The sequence below is a fragment of the Amphimedon queenslandica genome, unplaced genomic scaffold (assembly GCF_000090795.2).
Source record: "Amphimedon queenslandica unplaced genomic scaffold, v1.1 AMPQUscaffold_13483, whole genome shotgun sequence".
NCBI classification, from domain to species: Eukaryota; Metazoa; Porifera; class Demospongiae; order Haplosclerida; family Niphatidae; genus Amphimedon; species Amphimedon queenslandica.
Genome location: NW_003546281.1, coordinates 74807 through 91357, shown reverse-complemented (window position 1 = coordinate 91357; position 16551 = coordinate 74807). Strand labels below are relative to the sequence as shown.

Sequence of the window (16551 nt, the reverse complement as noted above, 5' to 3'; positions counted from 1 at the left end):
TAATTGTGGGTTGTCGTTGTGTGGCTTTTACTACTAATAGTATCATATTTGTACATCTGTAAAGCCCACCATCCACTATTTAACTTTGTTGAAGCAACTTTGTGGTTACTTTGATGTCTGTCAACTTTGTTACCTGAAATAGAACACTGTTCTATTTCAGGCAACAAAATTGCTGTTAATTGTAACAAAGTTGCCTAGTGGATGTTGGGCTTTAAACTCACCTTTCAGAAAACACTACAATGACTACATATCACCTTGATAAACAAACACACTGACAAATATCAGTTATTATTACTATTATTGTATAGGAAGTGATTCAAGTAACTGAAAAATTCAACACAACATTAGCTGCAGTAAAGCTACATCTAGGTATGTTTATGACAATTGCCAAGTAGTGGGAGTGTAGACTGTACAGTGTATATACACATTATTAATTATCATTTTATTAGATATCACATATCTTGTTACTATCATTGAAGAGCTAACAATACTCAATCAAATGGATTGTACTAAATGGTTTCAGTTTGGACTTCATTTAGGATTGTATGATCCTAGACTAAAGGCTATAGAAACTGACTATAGAGGAAAGACAGTGGAGTGTTTCTGTGAGTGTATGTCTGCCTGGTTAAGAGGAGAAGATAAAGTGAGAGAGAAAGGAGGTCCCAGTTGGTCATCATTAGCTACAGCACTGGATACAATAGAAGAGAAATCTATTGCTAGTTACATTAAAAATAAATATTGTCAATTATTAGTGGATGATTGTCTATAGTATTTCAATTTCTTCTATTTCATTATTATTCTTGCTGATACTTGCAGATTAATTTATTAATTAGTTGAGTTTTAAAAGCTGAGCTGTCCTCATGTACTAATTTCCTCGTCTCTATAATTAGAATTATAACTATAGTATCAAACTATGTTTATTATTAGTAACATTGTTATTTGAATAGTTGCTGTTAGTTTCAAGCTATGTTGTTATTGGTATAGACTTAGTATGAACTATGAATTATGACACTATACACTAGTGGATATACCATATAGTGAGAATATTTGTTGGAGTTAAATTGGTGATTCTATGATTGCAATGTATTGGTGGTTTTTGTATTGTATTATAAATTCAAATACAAATATGCCTGATGTCAAAAATCATTAAGGAGATGATTCATAGCTAATTCTTGGCAAAAGCATAAAAACGGAACTGCTTCAGCGTAAAAATAATTTCTGAACACACTCAACAGCAATACTACCCTATAGCTCCAAATTTTCTTTAGTCAAAAATTTCATCAAATTCATCAAGAATTTTTGCTCCATGCGGTTAGTACACAACTTATAACAAATATGACAAAATTTTATCAACAAAAATTAATTGTAACAAGAAATTAAGATTTTGACAAAATTTTTGACTGAAAACAATTTGGAGCTATACGGTATTCAGTGTATGTACATGTAGTGTTTAATTATTTATCATTTTCTCTCTTTCTCATAGCTCAGTTAATGATATTCATAATGTGTGTATAGTGCATACCATGAGACACTGTGTGTGGGCTGGTAACAATGAATCTAATTAATTAATCACAAGATGTCATTAGAGGACAAGTGTTGGGATGCGTTTAAGAAAAGAGATCATAGAGAAGCTGTTTGCTTACTACCATTAGTGAAGGAACTAAATAAAATTAAAAGAAACTATAGTATATGGGATGATGTTAGTCTACTTAATTTGTCTTCAAAGAATGGCTGGTTAGATGTTACAAAAGATCTCATCACTAAATATCACTGTGACCCACACGAAAGAGATAGTAATGGTCAGACTTGTCTTCATTGGGCTGCACGATATAATCATGTCAATGTGATGAGATATCTCATTAATGAGTGTCACTGTGATCCAATGGCTACTACCGAAGATGGTGAGACTGTTCTTCACCATGCTGCTGGACACATTGATATTGTAAAGTATCTCATTAATGAGTGTCAATGTGATCCAATGGCTACTACCAAAGATGGTGAGACTGTTCTTCACCGTGCTGCTAGACACATTGATAGCGTAAAGTATCTCATTAATGAGTGTCATTGTGATCCAATGGCTACTAACATGAATGGTGGGACTGTTCTTCATGCAGCAGCTATTAGGAACTCACCTGATGTAATTAAATATCTAATCAATGAGTGGAACCATGATCCAATGACTGTTGACAGGAGCGGGTGGACACCTCTTCATTTTGCTGCTGCAAGTTGGTATGCTCCTGCAGCTGTTGAATACTTACTATCAACTGGTAAATGTAATCCATTGGCTAAAGACTATGAGGGGAGTACACCATTTAAATTAGCTAAGGAGGGGAAAAAAGCTAATACTCTCTCTGTCTTTAAGAAGTTTGCTAATGATATAAAATTATCTCATCCAATTGATTCTTATGTTAATGTTCTTCTTGTGGGTAATCCTGGAGCTGGTAAAAGTACTCTCAGTCATGTCATCAATGACACAGCTACTGGCCCTTTTGTTCTTGGTTCATTTAGAAATGTTGGAGGGGTAGTGCCCTGTACTGCTGGTATCATTCCTTATAAACTAAGACACAGGACACTGGGTAACATCATTCTTCATGATTTTGCTGGTCATTCGGAATACTACTCCAGTCACAGTGCTGTCATTGAGAATCTCTTACAAGGTTCTGGTGGTGTGTTCCTGATAGTAGTCAATATATTGGAGAAGGAACCAGTCAAACAGCTTCATCAGTGGCTAACAGTTGTCAGAAATGAAGCACACAAAGCTCTTAATCAATGCCATGTTATTGTAATAGTAAGTCATGTGGATAAGATGAGTACTGTTGAAAGGAGGAAAAAGGAAGAAATACAGGAGATTATTGTAAGGGAAAAGTGTGATAGCGTCTTCTTAGATTGTCGTAAGCTTGGTGGGAGTGGTGTGGATTCCTTCTTTAATAAGCTGTCTAGTGCCTGTGCGTCCATTCGTAGTACAAGTGGAAGGAATTTGAGTCTTTATTGTCACATGATGTATGGTCTACTGGAGGAAAGGAAAGAGAATATACTGACCCTCTCTGATGTAATGTCTACTGGTAAGGACAATGATGGTTACTTTATACCAGGTAAGAAAGAAGATGTCTTGGATGTTCTTCATTCATTGCACTCAACTGGCTTGATCAGTGTTCTTAAAAGTGAAGACAAGGTATGGGTTGTTGTTAATAAAGGTATACTACTAACTGAAGTGGACGGGATTCTCTTTGCTCCAGAGACATTCAAAGAACACGTTGACATTGCTAGCAATACTGGTATTGTTAGAGTGTCTGGCCTGACTAGAATCTTCCCTAAATATGATCCTGACATGTTGATTCGTTTTCTAAAGAACATGGAGCTCTGTGAAGAAATTAGTCCATCTTTCCTAAGAATAACAAACCTCCATCAGTTAGCAGTGGAAGAGGAGGAGGAGGGAGGGACAGAAAGAAGAGGAGAAAGGTTGTTGCACTTCCCATGTCTATTGTCTGCTGATAGACCTGATGAAATGACTAGTCAAGTGTACCAGTTTGGTTGGTGTCTACAGTGTACTAGTAAACATCATTTCTTTCCTCCTCGATACTTCCATGTCTTCTCTTTACGTCTTGCTTACAAATTGATTCAACCTCAAAAAGACAACCAGTTAATGCGACGTTGTACATTTTGGAAGAATGGACTTTACTGGTTTAATGGTCATGGTGTAGGATCACTGGTAGAGATTGTGGATGAGAGCCAGTGTGTACTAGTAATGATGTCCTGTAAGAAAGGTTGTAGCAGTGACAATATGGTGTCTCTAAGAAGAGATGTGATAGGAGAGGTAATGAGTGTTTACAAAGAATCCTGTCCCAGTCTAGAGGCAAAAGAGTTAGTTATTGATCCTAAGGAACTAGCCTATCCTGTAAAAGCACCAAAAGAAAGGACAGTGTATTGTGTAATATCTGTGATGTCTGCTATTGTCAAGAGAGAAGAGTTTTTAGTAAATGCTACTGGTACTAGATGTACAGAATTGAAGGAGATTCTACCAGATGAATCATTATCAGATATTAGTAGCCTGTCACTATTAGGAGGACGTGATATTGAGGTAAGAATTAACACACACAAACTGTTTGATACATTAATACAATCACTATTAATCAAAAGGTCATATCTTAGAAGTAATTTTATTTCTTATCAAATTACTCAGTCTTTGTCATAACTGTTCATTGTCATAGTGTGGCTTTTACTACTAACAATATATACTTGTACATCTGTTAAACTCACCTTTCAGCAATACACTACTGATGTATATCACCTTGTTAAACAAACACAGTGACAAATGTCACTTATTACTATTGTATAGGAAGTGATTGAAGAATTCAAGACACCACTGAGGTCCCCAATAAAGCTAGGTATGTTATAATATGCACTATCACAATTGTCAAGTAGTGGGAGTGTAGATTGTATAGTGTGTACATTATTAACTATTATTTCAATAGATTTTACAGATCTTGTTACTATCATCGAAGAGCTAACAACATTCAATCAAATGGATTGTACTAAATGGTTTCAGTTTGGACTACATTTAGGATTATATGATCCTAGACTAAAGGCTATAGAAGCTGACTATAGGGGAAAGACAGTGGAGTGTTTCCGTGAGTGTATGTCTGCCTGGTTAAGAGGAGAAGATGGAGTGAGAGAGAAAGGAGGTCCCAGTTGGTCATCATTAGCTACAGCACTAGATACAATAGAAGAGAAATCTATTGCTAGTTACATTAAAAATAAATATTGTCCATCAAAATAGTTGATTGACTAGTTAAAATGTTTAACTGTTTTATTTCTTATTCTGTGATTTAAAGATAACTACATTAAGTGTGCAAGCTAAAGCAAGCCTACTAAGACAAAAAGCAAGAAGTGTGTCTGTCTGCCTGCCTGCATAAGTAGATGTACATACTACATGTAGTATTTGCTACTATAAATTATCATAATACATGTAGCGTTGTTACTATAATTTTATTATCAATACTACTACTATGAACAGTACCAATTATTACTACAATAGCAGTTCTTAGTTCTTATTATACATAGTAACAGTATCAGTGTTAGCATAAATAGCACCATTTATCACTACTATAAGTAGTACCATAAATGTTCAAATAAAAGCCAGGCTTGAATAAATCCCTGGTACTAATAATCTCCAAGTACAGATATGCTTATTTTACTCATATACATGCAGGTACTACCCAGTTTAGAGTGTCCCGACACTGATCCTAGAACCGCAAGTTTGACACCAGGTTTTATTTTATTTTTTATTTTATGAATTTTTTTGTCCTGCAATAAAATAAACACCCTTGGTTTTATTTGAATATTTACGGTATATGTTACTATAAATAGTATCATTTATCACTATTATAAATAGTAACAGTATTACTGTTGCTATAAATGGTATCAGTGTTACTAGTATCATTGTTACTATAAATAGTATATCATATACCTCAGTTCCTAAGGAAGAATGACACTATGTCCAACTGCCTCAGTTCCCGTCCAGTCTCCAGTGCATTGAGAGGGAGGGAAATTGGTCCCTGGGGTTCAAGTGACACACCTCCTCAGCTACTGACGCACTACCATACATTAACACCTAATAATAATAATAATAATAATAATAATAATAATAATAAATTAATTAATTAATAATTTCAGAATTACTTTTGCTACAAAATTCTCCTGTGATATTTTTTATAGAAGGAAAATTGATACTCTGAGAGTGAACTATTAGGAACCAGACAAACCGGTTTGTCCTCATTAACGGGCAGGATCAACCAGTTTCGACATGACAAACTAAAAAAACGACGTTTTAAGACCACACCCATCAATTAATAATAATAATAATAATTAATGACTTACTCAGCTAATGGAAAGTATCACTCAGAAACCTTATCAATAATGATTAAATTGGTAGCTTTTGATCCCTGTTCTTAATTCGTTGTTTTTCCATTCCCATTCCTATCATAATACGCTATTACCAATCCGTTATTATAGTGGGGGTATAATAGGGCGGAGTCACTGATCACATGACCTTCAGTTGGAGGGAGTATACACTGTATAGGGTAGCTAGTGCCAGAGTGGGTGTAGCTTGAGGTCATATCATTCTGCTTTATATTCAACGGTTCAGTTTTTCCATAGTAGTAATGCATGTACAAATATTACTAGACTCCTCCCAGTCTTTGCCCACCCCTTTACCAATCCACACTCCTCTAGGCATAATAATGTAAGTTAAGGATTATAATTGCACATTATTAATTATTAATGTACATGTACAAGCTCATGTAGCTTAAGGAGAGAAAATAATAAGAAAAGAGAGGAAAGAGAAATTATCATGTTATACAGTACACTGTGTATGTACATGTATATGGGCATTTTTCAGATTTTGGTCATTTCTTAATGGCCGTAAATTGAAAAATTTAAGTCGGAATCAACTCAAACTTTCTACACAGCATAAGTACATCAATATGTATCAGAAAATGTAATAAAAATTGGGGATGATTTTTTAGCCATTTTTGGGGAAAAACCATGGGCTATAGCCTTGGGTACTTTTCAGATTTTTGTTAATTTTTTAAAATGGCCGTAATTTAAAATATTTAAGTCGGAATCAGCTCAAACTTTCTACACAGCATAAGTACATCAATATGTATCAGAATATGTAATAAAAATTGGGGATGATTTTTTAGCCATTTTTGGGGAAAAAGCATGGGCTATAGCCTTGGATATTTTCAGATTTTGGCCTATTTCTTAAAATGGCTGTGACTTACAAAATTTAAGTTGGAATCATCTCAAACTTTCTACACAGCGTAAGGACGTCAATATGCATCAGAAAATGTAATAAAAATTGGGGGTAATTTTTTCACATTCTTTGGAAAAAAAACCATGGGCTACAGGAATGTGCATGGGGCATTAATTAGGATACATAATCCCCTCCTCAGTGAAAGTAAACAGCAGCAGCCATTTAAAAAGGATGTCGCTCAACTTCCCAACATATTTTAGAATAGTGTCATCATATTTGAAGAACTCCATGTTTGGTTCAATACTAAAGACTGAAGAGAGAGCCAGTGACTGTTGCTGGGAAGAAGAAGAATGAAGAGTAAGAACCGTCATTATTATTATAACAAGCAGAATGACGGCACATTGATGAGAATCGAGTACTGTTAATGTATTGAGACTGGAGTCTAATGAGAGGGGGAGGAGAGAAGAATTATTAGTTATAACTATTAACAAGAGTAGATATGAATCTTTGATTACTGATATTGACTTTTGGAGAACAACTTTAAAAATTCTTTAAAAATCCAATTTTGATTGAAATCAGCTCAAACTTCTACACAACATAAGAACATCTATATGCAGCAGAGAAAAATTATAATATGCAAATTATCTCTTTTCTATTTTTGTGAAATTTAGCTAAAATCCCTGTACTAAATAAAGCACAGACACTTTGGCACAATTTTAGAGTAACTTTACAAATCATAAATTTAACTGGAATCACCTCAAACTTTATACACAACATACATATAAGAACATGTACAAAAGTATATGCATCAAAAATTATATAAATGCAGAATCCTCTGCTTTTCATTTTTGGCAAAATTTGGCCAAATTGGCCCAATTTGGAGCAACTTTAATAACTTACCAAGTTGCGCCTTAGACAGTATTGACGCTATTCTGTCTCTTACTCATAATACACTTAGTGACAAGTAAAACAACAGAACCAGTTCTTTGACTGTCTTCCTTCTCCTCCTCCTTCTCCTCTTCTTGTCCTTCAACTTGGAATGTTGCTTGATGCTGAACTTTGAACAGGTGGAGGTCACGGTGAGACGTTATGCCAAGAAGAAAACTCTCGTGGAACGAGTTAGCATTGTAATTTGAAGTAACGGCTTTACTCAACCAAATAGAGCTGGAATTAAAATTAGAATTATCATGATAATTATTGTTAATTAATTAATTTTTCAAAATGGCTGCTAGTCGTTATAATTAATAAAAGTTTTAAATTTAAACCCAAACAAATAACTAGTAAATTTATATTAATACCTGCTGTAGCTGTGAGTGGTAATGGTAGCCTGTCTCTGTAAATATAAGAGGTGTTGCGTTCTCAATGATCCTTTCCCGCTATCAACAAATGCAGTCAGTTTACTGTGTCAGCACAACCAGTGTCCAGCTGGACACTCTATCAGTCCTCCTAACTGATGAAGTCCTTTCTTCACTACCACAGGGAAGACTCCTACTCGGAAATATAAGAGAAGGGTATGGAGCGGTATGGAGTCATACCATCGGCCACGTTGCTGCATGCTGCAGAAAAGGGTGTGGCTGATTGGCTTGTCTTATCAATTCAAGTTAGTTTTATACAGAATGATATGATTTGGTGCTTTAAATTGACAATCTAGCTACTAGAGATGTTTTTTGCTAAATTGTACATGTATCTGATTAACAGGTTGCTCTGATGATAGAAATAATTTTGATTTAATTGAATGAGTTGGAAAGGAACAGGATCTATACTTCTCTAACTCTCATATTGGTGTTGTATACCTGTTGATACCTTGTAGATCTAAGTGCAAAAATCCTAGTAATAAAATTGATTAAAGGGGTTTATTTTCACAGTTTTGACACTGCATATTTTGGCTTTTGATTTCAAGCTATTTTTGTACTTCATAGGAGAAATGGCCGCTGTATGATCCTTTTGAAGCAATAAAGAAAATGGAGATATTGTGGCAGGACAATCACAGGTTCTAACTCTTTCTCTCTCTCATTTCCCTCTCTCTCTCATTCCTCCCTCTCTCTCTTGCTTTCTTTCTCCTCTCCCTCTTTCATTATGCTGTTTTTATTATTAGGATATGAAGCATGTTGGTATGCAGTATTTTGAAGTTGTTTGGTTACTTAAAGCTTTAGGATTTCAGACACTAAAGACCATCATACCAGGTATATTTACTAGCTATATTAAGTAATGCACTAATTTGTGACGATATGAATTATAGTTTTGCCAAAAATGCTAAATTTAGTCATAATTGCATATCCAAGCTATTACTGAATATCATTAATATAATACATGAATTAAGTTTAAAATTGTGTTTTTATTGTAATTTTAATTTTTATAAGGTGACCGTAATACATGTAGTTAATTGCAGCCTGTACAAAATTTGATTTTTTTCAATTTTTGCAGAAAAAAGTTTAGTTGGAATAAACTAAAATTCTATGCAGTGCAAGGACATATATCAAACCATCTTTAAACACAAGCCTAAATAGTCTATTTGAAAATTTACTGTAACAAATGATTAATTAAAAATTTTATTCCTCTGAATATTTTCTGCACAGCATCAGATACTGTAATAAAATGAACAACTCTTTTGTGGTCATTATGATACTAGATTTTGATGAAATGTCATTTACTGTTTATAATCAAACCATTGCAGCAAAAATAACAGTTTTTATCTTGGGCAAACATAGCATTTTCAATTTTTGTATCACAAACAAATATTACTATAGACTTGTCTTTTGAATGCACTATTACTTATCAGACGTTATGGCTCCTGCGGTAACAATCATCTTTCTGCTACATTTGGTGGCTTTTGTTCAATCCAGCTCCTTTACTATTATTATTGTCAATACTAGCCATCAACTGGAAGGACTCCTGTGTAACAATCAATTGGAACTGTATAGCAAAGATGTTAAAGATGTTGTCATTACACTTGATTCTACTATCCCTCACAACATTAGCTCAGGTAAATTCTGTACAGTTAATGTCAATCATTCCCTCACTATCACAAGTGATGCCCTTGCTCATATCATTTGCATACCAAACAATAGAGAATCTTATGATAAATATTGGACAAGAGGCTTTGCATTCCATGGCATAAATGGTTCATTAACACTGAGTCATCTTCACTTTAGCAATTGTGGAACAAATCTCACTACATTAGATAATAATCTTATTAATTGCACGAGTTCTCCTATACACTTTACTCAGTATCAAGCTGCTGTACTGGTTTTCACTAATATTAGTAGTTTGTATGCTAAGTATATTAATTTCACTGGTTACAATGGGTTTGCTATAGTAGCTGTTAATCTTCCAAATGCTTCTTTTAACTATCTTAATGTTAGCTACTCACAAAATTATTCATTAGCTGCTTTTAAAAACATTAGTACTGGTAGTGGTGTAGTCGTCCTTTTTAGCAACCAAGTTACTCCAAAAAATTATTCAAGATATAACTTAAATATTACAGATTCAAGTTTTGAACATAATTTTGCAAATAATCAATACTTGAAAAAAGGAATATGTGCCACTGGCCTTCAGCATTTATTCAAAAAATCATTCCCTGTTATTAATGCTGCTGGTGTCACAATTTTGTATACACAAAATGATGTACCAGCAACTGTTAATATTCTTAGAACCAATTTTACTTCTTGTACAGGATACTTTGGTGGTGCAATATTAATCCTTTATTTTAATTCTAATCTTCACTCACAAACTGTTATTAATGGTTCCCTTTTTTCTAAAAATTCAATAGTATCAAAATGTCGTGGAGCAGCAATTACAAACTCTTGCATTTTTAATAAGCATTTACATTATTTACATAATCCAACCTACTATGCTTTATATGTAACAAATACAAGTTTTATCAGCAATGGAGAGCCATACAATGAAACCAAATTCTGGAGTGCTGGAGCAGTTTACCTGTCTGTGGCATATGTTAATGTTACCATTAAACCAAAAATATATTTTATGTTTCATAACGTTTCATTTATCAAAAACTTTGCTCAATACCATGGAGCCAGTATGTACACTACTGTCTACCCAAACACTGAAAAATCTGAGGTTTATTTTGTAATGGAATCTGTTATTGCACATCATAATCCAAATTTAAAATACATGTATGACAATATTGTCAAATTATTTCTTCCGTCAAGTGTCTTTTACTTTATCAACTTAAACAGGCTTACAATCAAGGGGACAGAAGCATATCCTAGCACATTTTCACAAAATTATGGGTCTGTTTTTGAAATAGTACAATCAAATGTTAAACTTCAAGGAATGCTCTCATTTTACAATAATACAGCTGATCAAGGACCAGCATTTCGATTGCTTGGAAATAGTCTCTTATACTTGAAGAATGGACTAAGAGCTAACTTTACTAACAATACAGCCAAATCATTGGGAGGAGCCATTTATGCTAAGGGTAATATCTTTATTAAAAGCCCATGTACATTTCAGTTTCACGCAAACAGTTTCAAAAATATCATAATGAACTTCAGTAACAATACAGCAGATATAGCAGGAAATGATATATATTCTGAAAAACTCTTTGAAGCTAACTGCTACATGATTGAGAAAACAAAAACAAAAATTATAGACGCATATAATATAATTTTTAATCGTTCCAATTTTACTGATATTGTGTCATATGGTTATCATTTAGTAATAGATGATAATGGACAATCATATAAAGCCTACCCTGGAGCATCACTAAATATACCAATTTGCGTCATTGATAGCAATTATCATGACACATATGACATTGTAACGGTATCAGCTGCTGAAAAAAAGAAAAATGTACTGAGAAGTAATGATTGGTTGATTAACGGAAAGCAAAATACATATACCATCATTATTAAGGGGACAAGCCATTGCACAAATGTCAGGTTAACTATTCACACAACTCATCTATCAGGAAACAATAAAACAGGAATGCTGCTTTTCAGTATATCAAATCCAAGCAAAATTGTTAAAAGAGAAATCACACTGAAAATGTGTCCTCCAGGATTCGAATTAGACCCTTCTAAAGGAGCCTGTGGGTGTTCAACAAGTTTCAAGAGATTTGTCAGCAAATATTCTAATGGAAGAATATTAGAGTGTGACATTAACAATGTGACCTTTACTCGACCCTACCGATATTTGTGGGCTGGCTTAGGACAAAATAATTCACTTCATTACAGTTGTTCTTGTCCTCCAGGGTACTGTAACATTCATAGTCATCATGACATGCTGAAATTTAATGGTACAACTTCATTCCTTACTTCCTCAAAAACAGGAGACCCAAAACGACTATGCTATGGCTCAAGGAAAGGAGATCTTTGTGGGGAATGCATTTCTAACCGTAGTGTAGTGTTTGGCTCAATTGTGTGTCTCACATGTAATGATAAAGAATGGATGTTCGCATCAATAATTTATATACTAGCTGGCCCTCTCCTTGTCTTCCTATTGTATCTACTAAAGTTGACGTTAGCTATGGGTACACTGAACAGCATCATATTCTATGCACAAATAACTAATGCTGGGATTGCAGGGTATTTAATGATACCATGCCATGACTGTGGAAAAGTAAAATACTTTATTAGATTTTGCAGTGCTTTTATATCTTGGCTAAACCTTAATCAAGGTTTTCCGCTTTGTGCCTATAATGGAATGACAGAAATATGGAAGGCTGGACTAAGCTTATTTTTTCCTGTTTATCTAATCCTAATTATTGGCTTTCTTGTTATTTTGAGTAAATTTTCATCAAAAGTTTCTAATTGTTTGTCTAACTCATCAGTTCAAGTTCTTGTGACAGTGGTTCATCTGTCATTCACTCAATTAGTTCAGGCAATACTCAATGTATTTAAGCCGGCAACAATCACCATAGAAAGTGAAACATCATTTTTAAACAAAACAGTTTGGTATTTCAATGGAACAACAGCATATGCTAGCCCTGAGCATCAATGGTTGATGGCAATAACTTCAGTTGTAGTGGGATTTATATTAATTCCATATTTGGTGGTGATACTTTTTGGTAAAATTCTGCTAAAATATGATAGCTCAAGAAAATACATTCGCCCCTTTTTTGAAGCAATTCATGCACCTTACAAAGCAAACAGGTGGTACTGGTTTGCAATAAATCAAATTATAGTGGTCTTCATGTACATAATGGATACAATAGATGGACTGAGATATGCGCCTTTATCATTGTTCTTTCAACTAATTGTATTTTTGATAGTTCTAACCTTTGATGTATCTCAAGCCTACTTTCTGCCTTTCAAAAACAAAATACTCAATGTTATGAACATTTTTCTTATTCTGAACACCAGCATTGTGTTCTACACTGCAATAGCTTATTTCCATGAATATCCTGAAAAAGTTGCAATATTTGTTTCGATATCGATTTGCCCAGCTATCATTATTAGCTGCTTGATCATTGTCTACCATGTCCTAGTAGTGACAAAGAAGCTAAGGAAACTATGCCTACTATTGCAGTACACAAAAACATTACTTTTAGAGACATTCAAAAAGAAGGTAATAACAAGGCCATCAAGTCAAAGATACTCTGATGCAAACAACAATGACATACAAGATACAGGTGATTATTCTCAGGCTCGTGAACCTCTTCTTGAATGGATTTCAACTTGAGTGTGCTTAATACATGTGTTTATAATTTCCGTGTTAGATATTATTTATAGTGTTTTATGTATACAATATTATAGTTTTGTTTAGTGAATAATGTTTGGCCTTAGAAGCCAGTTGAAAATAGAAACTATAATGAAAGTGAAAAAACAGCCTAAATGAATCTCAGTTTCATGATATGTTATAACAGACACTGTATATCAAAATCTGTATAACAAAAAAATTGCCGGAAAGCTTTATGGTCTAGTTGCATTTACTCACCTCCATAGGTATTTGCATGTGCAGTAACTGTGTAATTGGCACTTCCTCTCCTTTTTCCTAGTTCTATGCACTTGCTTGTTTCTAGAGAGTCCTATACTACTCTCCTTTTTTCTGTCCCTGATATTTATGTATATAATGTGTATGCTTTGAGTTTACATTAACTAGAAATCTATAATCATTGTTTTTTATACATTTGGACTTTGCTTTCTTTCTCTATCTCTCCCTTAAGTATTTCAACATTTCCGGAGTTAAGTTGAAATGTATACAGAGCAAACTGTAACAGGCTCTCTATTACTTCTGGAGTCAGATAGCATGCCCAAAAATCCAATTATTTTAAAACCTTGTTTACACTTGTAAGGTGTGAAAATTATTTTTTCACAAAAGTTCGTCTGTGACGATATTCTATAGATATTACCATTATGAGCACTTCCTCTACTAAAATACTCTCAGTATTCTTTCCCCCAGTGATCAATCACACCAATCAAGTTTTGCTCATGATTTTATTCATTACTAATGAACATAAAACTAGCTGGCTTATTTAATCATTTTATTGAGAAAACTTTTGTATAAATGTAAATCAAATTAGCAAAAAATAGGCCTAAATCAAAGTCAAAATTTATAATTATTTAAATTGTATATTTCATGGATATACAACTTTAGCAGACCTAACGGCCCAATTTCCCCACCAGTCACTGACATCCCAGTCAATGTTGACCTCCACCCTGCCACCGAAAGTGTCTTCCAATACAAAATTATTTAACTCGTAATCAACTTTCTGGCCATAACCATCGTAAGAATATTGCTTACCCATCATTACAGACTCGTGATGGACCTTCACCAAAACTACTCCCTCATTCCAGGCTTGCTCAATATCGCTAGATTCTAAATCTAAGGAGTTTTCTAAACAGTCACAGTCGATCCAGTTCATAGTGCCGGTGCCCTCAATATTCTGTTTTATCATTTCTTCTGGTGCATGTAGACGTCCAGATTTGGCTATTTTTATGTTACTTTTTACTCTGTGATCAACAAAACAACCCATCTTATGACCTTTGCTTGACATTACCATTGAGACAAATACATTACCACCTGTTCCAATAAACTTTATTCCTTTGTAATCAATACATTTCAGCAATTTTTGTGAATCTGGATATGACTCACTTTTGTATTTCAGCACACGCAATTGATTGCAAGAAACTTCTTCTCTATTGACAATCTCTAATTTATCAGAAGAAACATCGAATTTTTTAACAGTAATAGTTAGCGGTGTATCGTAATTAGTCTGCGTGTCACCTAGCTTAGCAATCCACCTGTGCTTTCCTTCAGCAGTACCACCAGGTACAGTGAAATATAATGGAACTCTTATGTCTGAAACACTTTTAGAAGGCACTGATGCGTTTTTGTTAGCAGCATAGTCTATATCATGATGAAACCCGTTATCAGTTGTAGATTTCTCCCACTGGACATTTTCTTCATAATTCAATGAATATATCACGACATTATCTTGCACATACGGTATTATCTCATCTTCACTTGCCTCCCCATTGTAGTTGACCGAAACGAATACACTGACCTGCATTACACCATTATTATAGACACTGGTGTCTTGCCTCTGATCAAATTTATCAGCGTATATATTGACCAGTATGAGAAGGGCTGGATCAATAGCTGACATTGTAAACATCTTGTCTCTTTTACACTGAAAAGGTTTCTTCCTCACTAGTCCTATCTACTGGAAATGGTCTCATTACTTTTATACAGTAAGAGGAGGAAAGAGGAAGGAAACATGTTCCTCTGATTCACTTATTGTTCTCAAGAGAGACAAGACAAAAGACCTAATGCACTATGTATAAGTTGTATTGTGTTGTCAAACAGTATAACTATACAGCAGACTAATATCCTGTTCAGTTGGTAAAACAAACTCGTGTTCATTGCACCGTAGTACACACAATAAAATTAGGCCAGAAGGACAGGCCTTTTTACACAATAAAAAAACTAGATAGTGTTGTCAAAAATTAAGTCATATCAGAAGCATGTATAACTTCATATTTATGTAACATATGACCCTACATGCCATCGATAACTCTCAAAATGAATGCAAGTCACTGCAGATTTGAGACCATGCAGGGGTAAGATGATCAAACCATTGATATTATCAAAACTACAGCCTGAGTGCTGCTATATAACATTTATATATAGCTATTGCAATGCATAGAATGTAGATTTAAGTCAGTACAAGTATTTCATGTCAATAATGAATCTACTACTTATGCACTTATTAAATACAGCCAGGTACTGCACTTGATAAAGCTTGGTTTACACAACTATATGTTTGGTGGATGTGGGCCCTATATATACTAAAACAAGGAAAAAATATCTTAACACTGAGGTATTTCCATAAACGAATGACAAATAATAATTCAGCTGCTCAACAGTGTGAGACAAGTAGTAAAATGGTAGCATAAATCTACATGGAGGGCACATAATTATACTGTTGCTATTAGTACAGTGTATTGTTTGCATCACATACATGTACAGTATAGTACATGTAAATGAATGAATGTCCTCATGACTGCTCACAATAGACCATTGTCAAACAATGCTGTACATTGTTTAACAATGGTCTATTGTGAGCAGTCATGAGGACATGCATTCATTTACTATACTGTACGTGTATGTTATGGAAACAATACTATCAATCTCATGCATGCTGTATGATCATGAAGATCATTAGACAATGCTCTATTGTGAGCAGTTGTGAAGGCATACATTCATGATGGAGTTTTTCATATAGTGAGCAGCTTTTAACTCTCTTATTTTTCTGCTCCATCAGAAAAAAATGGGCTTAACTAGTGAACACATACAATGTAGGAAAGGAGCATTTGGTGGTAAGAAACTATAAT

At 34.1% G+C, this 16551-nt stretch overlaps 2 protein-coding genes across 2 annotated transcripts in view; both read left to right on the top strand.

Moving 5' to 3' along the window:
* The window catches only part of LOC105311968 (espin-like), a 2140-nt gene extending 1145 nt beyond the window's left edge, over positions 1–995 (top strand). The window contains exons 2-4 of the mRNA XM_011404231.1: positions 309–369; positions 450–611; positions 958–995. Of these exons, the coding sequence (XP_011402533.1) occupies positions 309–369; positions 450–611; positions 958–995 (261 nt within the window). The remainder of the gene's footprint in view (positions 1–308; positions 370–449; positions 612–957) is intronic.
* A 2852-nt stretch (positions 996–3847) lies between these two features.
* LOC109580650 (uncharacterized) lies at positions 3848–4846 on the top strand. Its single transcript, XM_019994057.1, has 3 exons — positions 3848–4078; positions 4337–4385; positions 4473–4846. The coding sequence occupies exons 1-3, from the start codon at positions 3941–3943 to the stop codon at positions 4775–4777; spliced, it is 492 nt and encodes a 163-aa protein (XP_019849616.1). The 5' UTR covers positions 3848–3940; the 3' UTR covers positions 4778–4846.
* The last annotated feature ends 11705 nt before the right edge of the window (positions 4847–16551 follow it).

Excerpts from the sequence above, each read along its gene's own strand:
- LOC109580650 (XM_019994057.1), top strand. The coding sequence starts at position 3,941 with ATGTCTGCTATTGTCAAGAGAGAAGAGTTTTTAGTAAATGCTACTGGT. Across the intron at positions 4,079-4,336 it reads TAGGAGGACGTGATATTGAG|GAAGTGATTGAAGAATTCAA; the intron begins GTAAGAATTAAC and ends ACTATTGTATAG. Across the intron at positions 4,386-4,472 it reads GAGGTCCCCAATAAAGCTAG|ATTTTACAGATCTTGTTACT; the intron begins GTATGTTATAAT and ends TTATTTCAATAG.